Source organism: Saccopteryx bilineata, chromosome 4 (assembly GCF_036850765.1).
Source record: "Saccopteryx bilineata isolate mSacBil1 chromosome 4, mSacBil1_pri_phased_curated, whole genome shotgun sequence".
Lineage (NCBI taxonomy): Eukaryota > Metazoa > Chordata > Mammalia > Chiroptera > Emballonuridae > Saccopteryx > Saccopteryx bilineata.
In genome coordinates this window covers 292,004,847-292,021,901 of record NC_089493.1, presented here as the reverse complement: position 1 = coordinate 292,021,901, position 17,055 = coordinate 292,004,847, and the positions used below count along the sequence as shown (strand labels likewise).

The 17,055-nt window shown below is 51.9% G+C and overlaps 2 protein-coding genes across 3 annotated transcripts in view; one reads left to right on the top strand and one right to left on the bottom strand.

Annotated features, from left to right (window-relative positions):
- Window positions 1–2,616: 2,616 nt before the first annotated feature.
- Window positions 2,617–5,946, top strand: ZNF768 (zinc finger protein 768). The gene is made up of 2 exons (XM_066275683.1): window positions 2,617–3,621; window positions 3,913–5,946. The coding sequence occupies exons 1-2, from the start codon at window positions 3,537–3,539 to the stop codon at window positions 5,424–5,426; spliced, it is 1,599 nt and encodes a 532-aa protein (XP_066131780.1). The 5' UTR covers window positions 2,617–3,536; the 3' UTR covers window positions 5,427–5,946.
- A 7,519-nt stretch (window positions 5,947–13,465) lies between these two features.
- ITGAL (integrin subunit alpha L) overlaps window positions 13,466–17,055 on the bottom strand; it is a 42,453-nt gene continuing 38,863 nt past the window's right edge. For both annotated transcript variants that reach the window (XM_066275743.1, XM_066275744.1), the window contains exons 30-31: window positions 16,605–16,715; window positions 13,466–14,872 (exon numbers count right to left, since the gene is read on the bottom strand). In XM_066275743.1, the coding sequence (XP_066131840.1) occupies window positions 14,699–14,872; window positions 16,605–16,715 (285 nt within the window). In that variant the 3' untranslated portion in view covers window positions 13,466–14,698. The remainder of the gene's footprint in view (window positions 14,873–16,604; window positions 16,716–17,055) is intronic.

Genomic DNA, 17,055 nt, shown 5'->3' with positions numbered 1-17,055 from the left:
CCCTAGCTTGTCCAAGTCATCTAAAAGGTATCAATTAAAAAAAAGTAAATATTGATTTGAGTTACAAAGACCCCTAAAAGTCTTAGGAATGTTTACATGCATCCTTGTAAGGACAGGATGTGTAAAGATGTTTGTAACCCAAAGAAGCTAAAACCTGCTTTGGGCCAGTATTTTTTCAAAGTAAGGCCTTCCTGCCAAAAAATCACATACTATTTCTTTAAAATGTAGTTAGTCCCGTTGTCCCTGTTTCTAGCTATTAAACCTGAATCTCCAGGGATGGAATTTTATGCCTGCTAAACTTTGAGAGCCACTGCTCTCAACTAAATGTTATTTTTTAGTTGCTCTTAGCTTTGCAAGAGTAGGGCTTGGTCTCAAGACCTGTTCCAGATGTCGGGCCAGGGGATGGCTCGGCCATTAGCAAAGACCCCCGTTTCCTTTGTTCCTGCCAGAGGAGCCTGTGCTGTGGCTATTCTCTTCCTGTGTATTAAAATCTTGAATATACGGGGGCATTTCTTGTAGCATGATGGCTCTCTTAGCTTGTTCTTTGCACACAGGGAGGAAGCTGTCCAGTCAGGAGCCCTTCTCACACTGAAAACTTTTATAAGGACTTGTACAAGCGTGGGCTGATCATAAGCCTTGGCTGCACACTGAGCAGCTCTGCCCAGTGCTGTTGCTCCCCATGGGGTGCTGCTGCGGAGAAAGTGGCTGTTCAACTTGGGACACACACAGGCTCCTCCTCACCAGCACACAGTGGTAGAACGAGATCAGTGTACCCCTACCTTGGATTAGTTGGTGCTAGGTCAAGTTCAGGCCTCATCAGAGGCTTCCCTTTGCTTAGAGCACACTGCTATGGGCTGGTGGCAGGTGGAAGCTGGCTGCCTCTTGAAGGCCCATTACGTAGACAGGTCTGATGCGAGTGTAGGCTGCCTGAAAGTCCACCAACCGCTCTTTAATTCTAGGCAGTAATGATACTCTGTTTTCTTATGCTTGAAGCCCTGGCCCAAGTTCTGCTACAGTAGGGCTTGTAGCCCATGCTGTGAAGAGTGCAGGCAGTGGATTATGTCAGACCTGTGACTGGAATCCTTACTACTCATTTTGCAGGAGCGGCTGCTGTCCTGAAAATTTTCTGGTAGGTAAGCATGTTGGAAAGTCATGTCTCATGAAAGAGACTTTTCTCACTTGTGTGTGCTTTGGAAATGACCAAGGTGTATTCCAGGTCCAGCTCTTCCCAATCACTGTGTTCATTTAAAAAAAAAAGTTTATTTATTGACTTTAGAGAGAGAGAGAAAAGGAGAGCGAGAGAAAAGAGAGCCAAGAACATCGATCTGTTCCTGTATATGCTCTGACCGGGGATTGAACTGGCAACCTCTGTGCTTCGGGACGATGCTTCAACCAATAGTGCTACCGGGCTAGGGCTGGGTGTCCAATCTTAGCAGAGGTTTTAGGGCAGACAGACATTGGAATGGAGAGAGACATGGAGCTGGCAGCTGTTGCTTTGGAGGGCAAAAAAGTACTCCCACTGTATTTGTAGGAAGATATCTCTGATTCTATTTGTAAGCCTCTATTGAGATCATTCTCTCCAGGCTTTTACTTGGAATTCTCCAATGCTTGTTCTCATCTCTTTTCAGGAGAATGGAAGATGCCATCTTTCTCCTAACCAGTTTCTTTCCTTCATTTGGGAAGGCAACAAGAAAACACAACCATAGCTCTTGCATCACTTACACAGGAAAATTTGGCTCTTGAGTTATCAAGACGGCTGTCTAACTAGTTTTCAGCCGCAAAGTACAAGAATTGGATCCTATTGTCTCTCCAGGGTCGTTTTACCCTTGATTCAAAGCTGCACCTAGGGCAGTGTTTCTCAGGTTTCCTTTCTTTTCAAGCCCTCTATCCCAGAGAGACAGGGCTGAAGAGTTCTTAGCTGCCTTAAAGACCAGGGGGATCTCTGTCCACTTCCACTCCTGCTCCTGAACTCTCTCACCTCACCCTCACCTGGAAGAAATTCCCACAGGATCTTTGATTGACCTTCCTGCGAGAAAATCCAGGAATCGGGGACTAAGCTTCCCAAGGATCGAGTGAAACTCATGCTTTGGGAAAGCTGTAGGGAAGGCGCAGGGTCATTGGAAAGAAAGCAGGAGGATCTCCCTACTGGCTCCACCCCCCATCTCCTGGGAAAAGGAGTGTAGGGGAGACCCGGGGAGGAAGGGTGTTTTTTTCCCTCAGATCCCTAGGCTTCCATTCTTCATAAAGATAAAACAAAATGAAGGGGAAATGCGGGCGGGAAAAGTTCTGAAAGCACAGGTCCAGCAGGGAAGACCCTGAGCAGGCTCCTCCCTCTCCTCCCTCAGGCATTTTTGACGGACAAGGGAGGTGGAGCCAGCTCGAGCACCTTCCAACCAATCAGGAAGGTGCCTCCCGGTCCCTGGCGACCATTTACGCGGAGCAGTCGGTGTGGGAGAAGACGCGACGATGAGAGCACAAGCTTCATTGGCCAATCGCTGAGCTCTCAGAAGAAGGGGGCGGTGCCTGTGGAAACCAGAGGCGGGGCTGTTCCCTTGGCAACGATCCTAGCCCAGCCGGAGGGGGTGGGGTGGAAATGAGCAGGAGCAGAGTGGAGGGAGACAGGAGGAATGGGGAGAGGGTACGACAGTGCAGACTAGTGGAATTCCAGCGGTGTGTGTGTGTATGTGTACGCGCGCGGGGGGGAGGTGCCCCAGAGTCTCCTCGGGCTCAAGGAAGGGTGGGGGGCCGTCCAGGTTCCCGAGGCGCGGCCGCAGCTGACCCCGAGGCCCGAGAGCGAAGGGAGCCAGACGCCGCCCCCGCTGGCGCCGGGAAGCGTCGCTCCTTCACGTTGACCTTGGTCTCGTTTGTTGCCTCGCCCTTGGCCACAGTCACTGACGGACGCAGAGACCGGCAGAAGGACAGATAGGCCCCTGGGCAGACGGAGAGCTAGGACATAGGCACACAAACTGCCCAGCCTCTCCCGCCGGCTCCAGGGTACCTTGTCCTCCCCCCACCCCAACGCCAGGGCCATCCAGCCCAGGGTTAATGCCAACGAGTTTCCACCTCCAGCCGCTCCTAGAGAGGCTGCGGCGCTAGCCAAAGGGGGAAACTGGCCGCGGACGGACACTTCCTGTGCGGGGGGAGGGGGTCGGCAGCCGCAGCTCAGCCCAGGGCTGAGGGGCAGACGGCGGGGTCTTGGGTGGGGAGCAGTGTCTGAGAGGAGCAGGGAGAGTCGTGAAACCCCCCCCCAAACTCCCCATCTCCGAGGCCACAACGCGTGGGGGCCTGTGAGGGCCCCAGGGCAAGCCGAGACCTTGTGGGTGGGGGCGGGGCCGCGGGGAGGGGAGGGGCCCGGCCGGCCAGAGAGGCCCAGGGTCAAGACGTCCGGCCTTGGGGGCCAGGGCTGGGCAGCCGGGTCTCTGGGGCGGCGCTGAGCGGGCGGACGGCGAGGGCCCGGGTCTCAGGGCACTCAGGCCGGGTCGCAGGTTCGTCCGCCATCGCTGCAGCCGCCGCCGCCGCGCTGGGAGCCAGTGGGGATGGAACAGGAGGCGTCGCCGTGGGGCCTCGAGCCCCGGGATGTGCAAAGTCTTGACGAAATGGGGCCCGAAGAGTCCCTCAAAGGTGAGGGAGGGAGCGCCCCTCCGAGGAACGTGCCTGGGAGCGGGAGAGGGGGCTGTGGTCCTGGGGAGGGGAAGAAAGCGGGGAACTTGGACACCTGGGACTTGGAGGAGGTGGGGGCGGGGACCGGTGTCTTGGGTTTGCTGAGGGGAAGGTGGGAATTTCAGCACCTGCCCTAGGGCCAGCGACCATGTTTGAGTGAGAGAGAGAAAATTGTGGCAACTAATGGTGGGGACCCAGTGACCTTCCAGGTTCCACACAATCTGGGTTTTTTGTAATTCTCTGATCCTGCAGGCAACATGCGTGCGAATGAGGAAGAGGAAATTTCTCAGCAAGAAGGCACTGGGGACTATGAGGTTGAAGAGATACCTTTTGGGCTTGAACCCCAGAGCCCTGGGTTTGAGCCCCAGAGCCCAGAGTTTGAACCACAAAGCCCCAGGTTTGAGCCTGAAAGCCCAGGTTTTGAGTCTCAAAGCCCTGGGTTTGTGCCCCCAAGCCCTGAATTTACACGCAGAAGCCCTGAATCAAATTCTCAGAGCCCTGAGTTTGAGCCCCAAAGCCCTAGGTATGAGCCCCAAAGCCCTGGGTATGAACCTCGGAGCCCTGGATACGAATCCCAGAGCCTAGGGTATGAGCCTCAGAACTCTGAGTTCAAAACCCAAAACCCTGAATTTGAGGCTCAAAGTTCCAAATTTCAGGAAGGTGCAGAGATGCTTCTCAGTCCTGAGGAAAAGGATCCCTTGAGCATCCCCTTGGGAGTCCATCCCTTGGACTCCTTCACCCAGGGGTTTGGGGAGCAGCCCACAGGGGGCCTTCCTCTAGGGCCACCTTTTGAGATGCCCACAGGGGCTTTGCTGGCCACACCCCAGTTTGAGATGCTCCAGAGTCCTCTGGGCCTGACGGGGACCCTACGGGGTCCAGGCCGACGGGGTGGCCGGGCCAGGGGTGGGCAGGGCCCTCGGCCTAATATCTGCGGCATCTGCGGGAAGAGCTTCGGCCGGGGCTCCACTCTGATCCAGCACCAGCGCATCCATACGGGGGAAAAGCCCTATAAGTGTGAGGTCTGTAGCAAGGCCTTCTCCCAGAGCTCTGACCTCATCAAACACCAGCGCACCCACACCGGGGAGCGGCCCTACAAGTGTCCCCGTTGTGGCAAGGCCTTCGCTGACAGCTCTTACCTGCTTCGCCACCAGCGCACTCACTCTGGTCAGAAGCCCTACAAGTGCCCACACTGTGGCAAGGCCTTCGGAGACAGCTCCTACCTCCTGCGACACCAGCGCACGCATAGCCACGAGCGGCCCTATAGCTGCCCCGAGTGCGGCAAATGCTACAGCCAGAACTCGTCCTTGCGTAGTCACCAGAGGGTGCACACCGGGCAAAGGCCCTTCAGCTGTGCCATCTGTGGCAAGAGCTTCTCGCAGCGCTCGGCACTTATCCCCCATGCCCGCAGCCATGCCCGCGAGAAGCCTTTCAAGTGCCCCGAGTGCGGCAAGCGCTTCGGTCAGAGCTCTGTGCTGGCCATCCATGCCCGCACCCACCTGCCAGGCCGCACCTACAGCTGCCCAGATTGCGGCAAGACCTTCAACCGCTCCTCCACGCTGATTCAGCACCAGCGCTCCCACACCGGCGAGAGGCCCTACAGGTGCGCCGTGTGTGGCAAGGGCTTCTGCCGCTCCTCCACGCTGCTGCAGCACCACCGGGTGCACAGCGGGGAGCGGCCCTACAAGTGCGATGACTGTGGCAAAGCCTTCTCTCAGAGCTCAGACCTCATCCGGCACCAGCGGACCCACGCAGCTGGCCGCCGCTGACCTGGAGCTGGCAGGGGTGGGGCTGTGGCGGGCAGAGGGCAAGGAGATGGGGAGCTAGAGAAACCTTTAGCATAGTGGACAAGCTGGAGGAGAAAGGAGGAGTCAAGAATTCTAGGAGAGGGGCTGGGGTGGAGGAAGTTACATGCCCAGGAGGCTTACGGGAAATGGGTAATGAAGAGGGGGTGGAGGAAGGCCGAACAGGCAGCAGGAGGCTCTGGGAGAATCCAGAAGGAGGTCAGCAGAGAGCTGGCCTGGGCAGCAGGCGGCATGCCCCTTGGTGGGTGCCTGTGTGGCACAGTGCTAGATAGGATGGGGGTGGGAGGGGGGTTAATTAGAGCCGGGTAGCTTAGACGGTAGCTGCTGAGACCCTTGCTGAGGCAAGAAGGGGTGAGGGTAGGTGGGCTGGGGAATAAAGCCCAGGGTGGGGCCTGGGCCTCAGTGCAAACCCCAGCCTCCCTTGTTTTCCTCAGGCTTTGGAGCCCCTGAATTTGAGTTCAATAAAAGCCCTTACGTGGTAAAAGACATTTGTCCTTAAAATGTGTGCATAGATAGCACCCTGGGCCTTGGGGACACTAGATCATAACTACAGAAGCCCTGTGAAGCCACAGGGCCATGTCTGGGAAGTGCTTTCATAGTCGGGGTTTCACTGGGACCTTACTGGAGGCTTAGGAGACGCGACTTGCCCGTATCTGCCCAAGGTCATCTCCCATGCTTTGAAGCTGCACAGACGGGGCTCGTTGCAGGTTTGAGAAGTCTTTCAACTTTGTGGATGTCCCTCGGCTTAAACATGAAGGGTCTGCCCTTGGGCCAGAAAACAGACCATTCTCATATTCGGGCATGGAGTGTACTATTTCTCCCTGGCTCCCAGCGCACAGCTGTGCTACCCCCCCCCCCCCCCAGCTGGAGTCTGTAGCCACCACTCTGCGCAGACCCTGACTGACCAGAACCACCAGTTCCAGCCCCACCCCTGGGAGTTCCTGTATCGGACCCCATACGAGGATTAGCTGCAGTCTGTAAGACCCTCCCACCATGCTGGCCTGATCTGCCACAGCTCTGCCTCCTTTTTGGGTCCCCCGTACCTTGTGGAGGGAGTACCCCATTACCATGCCACCTTTATCTTCCCTTCATTTCTCACCTGAGCCTCAGCCCTCCTAACACTTGGCTTCTCAGAAAAGGATGGGAAATTGATGCCATCGGTGAATTGGGGGTAGCCGGTGATACCTCAGCTGAGGGGGACAGGCCAGTCTGGGAATCACCCAGCTGCTGGGCATGCTTTGACATGAACTGCTAAGGGCCCGACAGTGCCCGGTGGAGGTCTATTTATTGTATTTCACAGATAAGGGAAATGGAGCTCACAAAGCTAGGTCATCTGCTCAGAGTTACTCTGTGACTAAGAGGCAAGTAAGACATTGAGACCACCTTGTTGGCCTGGCTCCATCTGTCCCCAGCAGCTTGGCCTCAAGGCAGGTCCGGGTAATCAGTCTATAAGGTCTCTTGAGACTCAAGTTTCCTGACATCACCCCCAGCCCCATGTCCATCCTCAGGGCCTTGTAACTTGTCAAGAGGAAATTACTTCTTCCCCTGGCTGGATAGCTCAGTTGGTTAGAGCATGGTCCCAATACACCAAGGTTGTGGGTTTGATCCCCAGTCAGGGCACATGCAGGAATCAACCAGTGAATGAATGGGTGAGTGGAACAACAAATCAATGTTTCTCTCTATATAAAATCAATTTTCTTAAAAAAGAGTAAATCATTTTTCTAAATATTTCAATCTAGCCTCATGATCTGCAAGCTCTGGAAGGCCTTAGAGATCATGTGGTTCAATAGAGTTTGGCTGTGTTTCGTGGTTTTCAAAGTTTTAATTAAAAACTTTTTGGAAGTAGAACTCTTTTTTTTTAAAGTGTATGCACATGCATGAGAGAGACAGGAAGGGAGAGAAATGAGAAGCATCAGCTCAGCTGCGGCACCTTAGTTGCTCATTGACTGCTTTCTCATATGCGCCTTGACCAGGGGGCAACAGCTGAGTCAGTGACCGCTTGCTCAAGCCAGCGACCTTGAGCTTCAAGCCAGTGACCTTTGGGCTCAAGCTAGCAACCATGGGGTCATGTCTATGATCCCACACTCAAGTGGGTGACCCCGTGCTCAAGCTGGTGATCCTGCGCTCAATCTGGTAAGCCCATGCACAAGCTGGCAACCTTGGGGTTTTGAACCTGGGTCCTCAGCGTCCCAGGCCGACGCTCTATCCACTGTGCCACCGCCGGCTCAGATGGAAGTAGAACACTTTTAAAATAAAATCTCAGTCTTTTAGAAACCTTTGTAAACTTTATGCACATTATTGTACAGACACCCTACCACACAAAATTTCAAATATTAAAATATTCTGACTACCATTTAATGTAGTATATATATGTATATATTGATATGAAACTGCATTTGACTACCTGAAATGATATTACATTTGTAAACACTACTTCAACATTTATTTCAATTATACAATTTAATTTTTATATTTTGGAGTTATTTTTTCAGCTTCCAAGCATGGTCACAGGCCCTTGAGAGCTGGGAGGCCCTGGCACAGTGCCTGTGGTGCTTAATTGATTAAGTAGCTTGTATGCACAGAACATTAATTAGTACAGGGTGTCCTCAGGTTACGACAGTCTCGACATAGAACGTTTAGAGTTTTACGACACTTACCCTCATAAAAACTTTAAATAATTGAGATGTGTTTCTGTTTACGCCATTAGCACTGTATTTACAGACTACATGGGCAAACTAGTTTGGGTAGAAGAAGTCATCAACCTTCCAGACGAGCCTGGAACAATTCTTTAAGAGGGCAGAGAGGTCTGCACCAGATCCTGTGCCCTCTACATCAGCTGCTTCTTGAGATGAGACATCTGTCGTACAGGTAGGATCATCGCCAGCGTCTCCTGCCTGTTCCTTAGGCGATCCTGAGTCACCTGACCCCGTGTCTCCAGCACCTGCTGCAGGTCCTCCTGCCTCTCCAGCTCCCTCCTCCCCATAGGTCCCTCTCTCCCACCCTGCAATGCCCTCTCCAGTGTACAAACCAACCGCGGGAATATTTTTTTATACTCATTTTTTCTGTTACTACAGTACAGTGTACAGGACAGTATATTTATGTAATTTTCCTTTTCCTGTGGCTTAGTTGTATTTTTATGTTCTAGAATCTAGATGATCATTTTACAACTGTGTTAAAATAGGTGAGTGACTTAGGCTAGTGACACACTTAGTGTGTTTTGATTTACACCAAAATATGGGTCATGTCACGGTTGTAGGACCAGAACTGTGTCGTAACCTGAGGACCCCCTGTATATAAAAGCTGATCAAGCGAGGATGGGCACTGGGCTGTTCAGCCCCCATCCCCTCTTGCTTTGTGACAACTCCTGAGGTACCTTCAAATCCCAGGTGGGGAAGACCAAACCCAGAAAGAGCATGTGTCTTTCCTAAGATCACGGAAGAGCTAATGGAAGAGTTAGAACACCAACACCAGGTGTCTTGACTTGTGGTCCAGGATGCTGCTTTTACCACACCATTCTGCACAGCTAAACAACCATTTCTATCTACCGCTGTTTGCAAGCATTGACGGGCTAGGCATAGTGCTCAGTGGTTTACAAGCATTATCTCACTTTCCCTTCTTTTTCCAATGACAGGAGGATAGACTCCTGCATGCGTCCCGACAGGGATCCCCCCGGTGACCCCTCTCTGGGGCTGATGCTCTGCTCATCTGGGGCCATGCTCACAACCAAGTGATTTTTTTATAGCCTGAGGCAGAGGCTCCATGGAGTCATTTTTAGCGCCTGGTGCCAGTGTGCTCAAACAAATCAAGCCATGGCTGTGGGAGGAGGGGGGTGAAGAGGGAGAGGGGTAGAGAAGCAGCTGGGCGCTTCTCCTGTGTGCCCTCACCGGTAATCAAACCCGGGACATCCATGTGCCGGGCCAACAATCTATCACTGAACCAACCAGCCAGGACTATCTCATTTTTAAAGAAATTGAATTTTTTGAGGTGATGCTGGTTAACATAATTATACAGGTTTCAGGTGCCCAACTGAACACACAGCTTTCTCCACCATATTGTGTGTTCACCCCCACCAAGTCAAGTCTTTATCACCATTTATCCCGTCTACCCCACTCTACACACCCACCAAACACAAATGTTATCTCATTTAATGCTCATCACAGCTCTGAGATATATACAGGGTGGGGCAAAAGTAGGTTTACAGGTGTGAGTACATGAAACAGTTTATTCTTGTTTTTTTTTTCTCATTTTTTTTTTTACAGAGACAGAGAGAGAGAGAGAGAGGGATAGACAGGGACAGACAGGAACGGAGAGAGATGAGAAGCATCAATCATCAGTTTTTCGTTGCGACACCTTAGTTGTTCATTGATTGCTTTCTCATATGTGCCTTGACCGTGGGCCTTCAGCAGACCGAGTAACCCCTTGCTCAAGACAGTGACCTTGGGTCCAAGCTGGAGAGCTTTTTACTCAAGCCGGATGAGCCCGCACTCAAACTGGCAACCTCGGGATCTCAAACCTGGGTCCTCCGCATCCCAGTCTGACGCTCTATCCACTGCGTCACCGCCTGGTCAGGTATATTATTATTTATTAACTATTGTATTATTTTCCATATGCACAACTGCAAGCCTACCTGTGTCCCACTCGGAACAGTTATTATTCCTATTTTGCACATGAAGAAATGGGTCCCAGAGAGGATAATTGCCTGCATCCCACAACAGAGCCTAAAGTCAAACCTGGCGCTGACTGGGTTTTAACTACTTTCCTAACAATACAAAGATGTGATTTACTTTTCACTGTCTTTCTCCCGTGAGTACAGTGCTTCCTAGAGACCGCCTGATTTGTCATGGCAGAGGTCCTCACTCTGTCTGATGGCTTGCATGGAATGTAGGCTTGAGTGTCACATTTAAAATTTTTCTCCATTTTAATTTCTAACCGAATCAACGCAAGTAGATCTAACCCATGTAAGCAAAAGCTCCTGGGGAATTCTCAGTGATTTTTAAGAATATAAAGGGGCCAGAGGCCCTGCCTGACCAGGCAGTGGCGCAGTGGAAGGACCCAGGTTCGAAACTCTGAGGTCACCAGCTTGAGTGCGGGCTCATCTGGTTTGAGCAAAGCTCACCAGCTTGGACCCAAGGTCACTGGCTCGAGCAAGGGGTCACTCTCTGCTGTAGTCCCCCGGTCAAGGCACATATGAGAGAGCAGTCAATGAACAACTAAGGTGACGCAACAAAGAATTGATGCTTCTCATCTCTCTCCCTTCCTGTCTGTCTGTCCCTTCCTCTGTTTCTGTTTCAAAAAAAGAAAAGAAAAAAAGAATATAAAGGGCCCTGAGACCAAAACCTTTGAGGGCCACTTTTGAACACTTCCTTTGTGCCAACCCTGGTGAGGGGTCAGTGTTGATACTATATATGAGTGAGGCCTGAGTACTGCCTTCCAGAACCTTCTTTCTACTCTTGAGACAAAAGCCCACGCAGCCAGCCTTCCGTCCCCACTGAGGTATAAAGAAAGTGGCGATGGAATGCATCGTGTTGTCCAGGAATAGTGGGACTGAGAGAAGCTTCAGAGTGCTTTGAAGCAGGAGGGTCTTCATGCATGGAGAAAGGTGGAACTCCACACGCTGGCGAAGACACAGGGTGGGAAAGGACACGGAGGCGGTCGAGGACAGGTGCTGCTAAGTGAGTTGCGGTAGAGACTCCTGGGGATGATGATGGCAGGTCTGTTCCCAGACCGAGCCTTCCAGATCTTCTGTGTTTTTCTGCTTCCAACCTGGATGCAAATATCCACTTTTTCTCCCGTGTCACAGGATATCACCTCCTTAAAGAGACTTCCTTGCCTGACCTGTAGTGGCGCAGTGGATAAAGCGTCGACCTGGAAATGCTGAGGTCGCCGGTTCGAAACCCTGGGCTTGCCTGGTCAAGGCACATATGGGAGTTGATGCTTCCAGCTCCTCCCCCCTGTCTCTCCCTCCTCTCTCTCTGTCTGTCTGTCTCTCTCTCTCTCTCTCTCTCTCTCTCCCTCTCTCTCTCCTCTCTAAAATGAATAAATAAAAATAAATTAAAAAAAAAAAAGAGACTTCCTTGACCACCAGTCTAAAAGAACCCTCTCCCATCACCCTCTAATCTGTTCTGCTTTCTTTTCTCCACAGCCCTATTACTACCTGGGAACACATTTCTACTTTTTTACTGTTTTCTCACTGAGTGAAGCTTCCCGAAGGCAGGAACGTGCCTATCATGTACATCATCATGTCCTCAGAGCACAGAACCGACTGTGGCACAAAGCACTCAAGAAATACTACATAGCCAGGCCCGTGGTGGTTCAGTGGACAGTCTCCCTGGAATGCTGAGGCCACTGGTTCAAAACCCTGGGCTTGCCCGGTCGAGGCACATATGACAAGCAACCAATGAACAACTAAAGTAAAGCAACGCTGAAGTGATACTTCTCGAGCCTCTCCTTCTCTCTCTGTAAAATCAATAAAAAAAATCTTTTAAAAATTTAAAAAAGGTCCTGCTAGCTGGCTCAGTGAATAGAGTGTCAGCCCGGTGTGCAGATGTCCTGGGTTCGATCCCTGGTCAGGACACGCATGAGAAGCGACCATCTGCTTCTCTCTCTTCCTCTCCCCTCCTCTCTCTCTTCTCCCCCACAGCCAGTGGCTCAATGGTTTGAGTGTGGCCCCAGGTGCCGAGGATAGCTGGTTTGGTCTGAGCGCATCAGCCTCAGGGACTAAAAATAGCTTGGTTGATTTGAGCATCGGCCCTAGACAGGTGTTGCTGGGTGGATCCTGGTCAGGTTGCATGTGGGAGTCTGTCTCTCTCATTGGAATTAAAAAAATAAAATAATAAAGAAGTACTGTATAAATAATATAACCCGACAGGGTTCATGAGACCTACAAGAAACTTTCAAATCCTTTTAGTAATTCTGTGATATTCCTGACAGTTAAAACTTACCACAAGAGGGCAGCAGTAGCAGCCCTGGAGGTCCCTTCTAAAGGGGGTGGGGCTCAGGGTTAGAAAAGGAGGGGGGCGCAGGGGATCGATGTACTCTCACATCCTTGCGAATTGTCAATGCTTCCCTAACCTTTTCTCACTTTCTGTCTCTCCCCTGCTTCTCTTTTGAACTAGCTCACAGTAGCAGGTGCAGGTCACTCACTGGCAAGAGAGAGAGACAGAGAAAGGAAAAGAAAAATGAGAGCTACTGTTTGAGTCCCACTTAGAGAAAGGTTGAGAAGGCAGTGGCGCAGTGGATAGAGCATCAGACCCAGGTTCGAGACCCCGAGGTCGCCAGCTTGAGCGCAAGCTCATCTGGTTTGAGCAAAGCTCACCAGCTTGGACCCAAGGTTGCTGGCTTGAGCAAGGGGTTACTTGGTCTACTGTAGCCACATGGTCAAGGCACATATGAGAAAGCAATCAATGAACAACTAAGGTGTCGCAACAAAAAACTAATAATCGATGCTTCTTTTTTTTTTTTTTTTTTTTTTTTTTTTTGTATTTTTCTGAAGCTGGAAATGGGGAGAGATAGTCAGGCAGACTCCCGCATGCGCTGGACCGGGATCTACCCGGCATGCCCACCAGGGGCGATGCTCTGCCCACCAGGGGGCGACGCTCTGCCCCTCTGGGGTGTCGCTCTGCCGCGACCAGAGCCACTCTAGCACCTGGGGCAGAGGCCAAGGAGCCATCCCCAGCGCCCAGGCCATCTTTGCTCCAATGGAGCCTTGGCTGCGGGAGGGGAAGAGAGAGACAGAGAGGAAGGAGGGGGTGGGGGTGGAGAAGCAAATGGGCGCTTCTCCTATGTGCCCTGGCTGAGAATCGAACCCGGGTCCCCTGCACACCAGGCCGACGCTCTACCGCTGAGCCAACCGGCCAGGGCCTGATCAATGCTTCTTATCTCTCTCCGTTCCTGTCTGTCCCTGTCTATCCCTCTCTCTGACTTTCTGTCTCTGTAAAAAAAATTTTTTTTTGAGCCAGGCTGGAATGTTCTACCAGTATAGAAACATCACAAAATTGGACAGAATTTCACATTTATTGGATAAATACACACAGGCAATGTGCTCGGCACTGGGAGCCAAGTGAAGGGACATGGTCCCCACCCTTAGCTCAGAGTCTCACATGGGGGCCACCACGGCCGTGGGATGGAGTCCTGGTGGGGTTGTTGGGGGGGGGGTAGGCACCTGGGGAAGACTGAGCCTTTAGGAATGCGATGCCGTGGACCCATCCAAACTTTTTTTCCCTTCGTCCCATAGGCACCCTCATTAATTGGGTGAGATTATGTCAAGCACCTATTATGTGTCTTAGCTGGGTGGTATCATCAGGGATCCCAAGATACAGTCTTTACCCATGGAGTTCACTGTTTCATTTGAGAAATGGATATTAGGTAACCCGCTTAACAATTAACAAATACAATCCCTGCAATGACAGACAACTGCAGGCTAGTATAAGCGTGCATAATATGGGAACCTGAATGAGTCGGGGTGGGGGGCTGCCCCGAGGAAGTGACGCGTGAGCCGAGATCTGAAGACTGAGTCAGCCAGGAAAGGAGTGGGGAGGAATGTTCTAGGCAGAGAGAGCGGTCTAGGCGAAGGCAGCAAGACAGGAGAAAGCCTGGCAAGTGAGAAAGGCCTGTGGCTTAGAAAAGAGGTGGGGTGTCTCCAGAGGAGGCCAGGAAGGCAAGCGGGGCCCAATTCTACACCGGCATATTCAGGCGGTTTGCAGGTTTTGGAAGGCATTAAGGAATTTGGTCTTTTGCTGAAGAGCAGGCGGTTTGCAGCAGCAACACAGTGACACAGATCAGATTGTCCTCTGGCAGCAGGATGCAAAGCTGCTGGACTCCAGGTGGGAGAGAGTGGGGGCGGGGTTCCAGGAGGCCCAGGCCTCTGTGGACCTCCAGGGGCAGGTGGGTGCGAGGGCTGGGAGTGTCACTAGGTCCTGGGACTACAGTTTCTCCAAATTTAGATCAGATGTTCTTTTCCAGGGAAGCAAACTAAGAGGAGCTTTTAGAAGCCAGGACCATCCGATAGTTACAAGACCCGCCCCCCCCCAGCCTTCCCAGCCTGTCACGTCGTGGATCCCCACCACGAGCCTGCAAAGGAGGCAGGCGGCAGCGAGCTCCATGTTCACGACAGTAAAACAGGAGTCTAGGGCAGAGCCGTGACTTGCCGGAGGACACAGAGTGACTCGCAGGGAGAGGCAGACCGGCACCAGGCATCCCAAGTCCAGTCCTGGGCCCTCCGCATCTGGCCCGGGAGTTCAGTCTGTGCCGCCTCCATCCTGGGCCTCCTCCCCGTGCAGCAGGTCCTGGCAGCTCGGATCCATGGCCTCTTCCTCAGACACTGGCTTCCCACAGTCTTCTGCAGGGACTCCACTGGAGCCATCGACAGTAGCCTCCATCTTCTCCTTCAGGTTCCGTTTGAAGAAGCCGACCTGGAGGAAGACGACCATCCACTGAGCAGAAAGTCCATGGAGCACAGCTGGCCCCAGCAAACACGACGAAAGCACTCTTTATGTTAACTCATATGGGCCACAGGCACATGGCGTCCACCCCAGGGGGGGCGCGAGTGTCGGCCATCCCTGGTTCTTGGCAATAAGTTAAAAAGCTCTCCACTTACTAGTTCATTCTTTTTTTTTTTTTTTTTTTAATTTTTATTTATTCATTTTAGAGAAGAGAGAGAGAGAGAGAAAGAAAGGGGGGAGGAGCAGGAAGCATCAACTCCCATATATGCCTTGACCGGGCAGGCCTAGGGTTTTGAACCGGCAACCTCAGCATTTCCAGGTCGACACTTTATCCACTGCGCCACCACAGGTCAGGCTACTAGTTCATTCTTTAGGGTCATCAAAATGTCAAGTACCAATATTTTAGGTGGGTGACTTGACAATGTCTAGTGCCACTAACAGTAAGAGCCCATGCATATATAGTGCTTAATATGTGTCACACCCTCTCTGTTGAAAGCTCAAAACCTATATATTATTTGGCTCAGCAATTCCAGACCTAGGGGTTAATTTTAAAGAATCTTTCGATAAGTGTGCGAAGATGTGGGTAACAAGAGCCTTTCTAGTCATACTGTTTGAAACAGATGTCAATTACAAACGATCTAGATGTTCATCAATAGAGAATGCGTTCAATAAAAGGGGAGGGGCAGGGAGCAGAAAGCCAGCCAGGTTCCAGAGCAAGAAACAGACCAGCTGCGCTCGGACGGAAGACATCAAGCTCCAAGCCCGGGGATACAAGCTCCCAAGCAGTATATACTTGCCAATCCCAGTTACACTTTCTACACCCACTGATTTTTCTTTTTTTCTCTTTCATGCTCACACATACTCATATATGTTTTTGTTTGTTTGTTTGTTTTGTTTTGTTTTGTTTTAGAGAGGAGGGGGAGAGAGAGAGAGAGGAGAGACAGACAGAGAGAAAGGGGGGAGGAGCTGGAAGCATCAACTCCCATATGTGCCTTGACCAGGCAAGCCCAGGGTTTCGAACCGGCGACCTCAGCATTTCCAGGTCGACGCTTTATCCACTGCGCCACCACAGGTCAGGCCATACTCATATATGTTAACAACAAAACTATAACCTGGAGGAATAGAAACAAAAAAGTTGTTAATGACAACCCTCTGGGGGGGGGGTACAATAGGAAGAAGCTTTGATTTTTATGTTCTCTTTTCTGGAATATTTGCATATTTTGCATGGAACACCTGCCTTCTGGCATGCTTCATCTGGCTAACTGCCACTCATCCCAACTCAAATGCCACCTCCCAGAGTCCCCCAGCCTCAGGCAGGTTCCCACGGTAGAGGCTCCAGAGCACACGGGCCCCGTGTGTTCCTGTCCGTCTCCCCCATTCGACTGTGAGCTCTACAAAGGCAGGGGCCATGGCTGTGGTCCGTGTCTCCGTCTCCCAGTGCCTGACTCTGGGTATGCAGGAGAGCCCGTCTTCCTGTCCCTGGCGCCCAGTCCTGGGCCTACCAGCGCTCGGGGGAGTGACGGGGGACAGTCTCGGTTGCCCTTTGAGCCCCAGTAGCCTTCCCTGTAGAAGGAGGGAGTAGGCGGAAGCCCCTTCTAAGCTTGGACGCCCCCTGGTCTTGGCATTCTCCTTCGTGACCCCTGCTGACCCCCTTCCCCGTCCGCCTCTCTGAGCCATGCCCCCTCCCCCTAGACGCGCTGACCTTGTACAGCGCCAGGAAAATCAGCAGCAGCAGCAGCAGCCCCCCGACACCACTCAGCACATAGAGATAGAGCATTTCCTTCTCATACACGATGTCCACCTTCATGATGACCTGGGGGAGGACAGAGGAGGGAGGTGCAGGGGAGAAGCCCCTCCCACACACACACTTCTTGTGAATCTGGCCTCCATCTCTAGATCTTCACATGTCGAGTGTAAACTGTGTCACAACACCAGGCTCTGGCCCAGGCCCCTCTCCCCGGTGTACCTCTCTCTACAGCCTTCAGAGCAGGGATCGGGAACTTTTTTTTTTTTTTTAAATTTCTCTTTATTTATTCATTTTAGAGAGGAGAGACAGAGTGTGTGTGTGTGTGTGAGAGAGAGAGAGAGAGAGAGAGAGAGAGAGAGAAAGAGGGGAGGAGCAGGAAGCATCGACTCCCATATGTGCCTTGACC

What these genes read in the sequence shown, in the direction of transcription:
- ZNF768 (XM_066275683.1), top strand. Translation starts at nt 3,537, where the DNA reads ATGGAACAGGAGGCGTCGCCGTGGGGCCTCGAGCCCCGGGATGTGCAA. An exon ending in GCCCGAAGAGTCCCTCAAAG is followed by an intron (nt 3,622 to 3,912) that starts GTGAGGGAGGGA and finishes CTGATCCTGCAG; the next exon opens with GCAACATGCGTGCGAATGAG.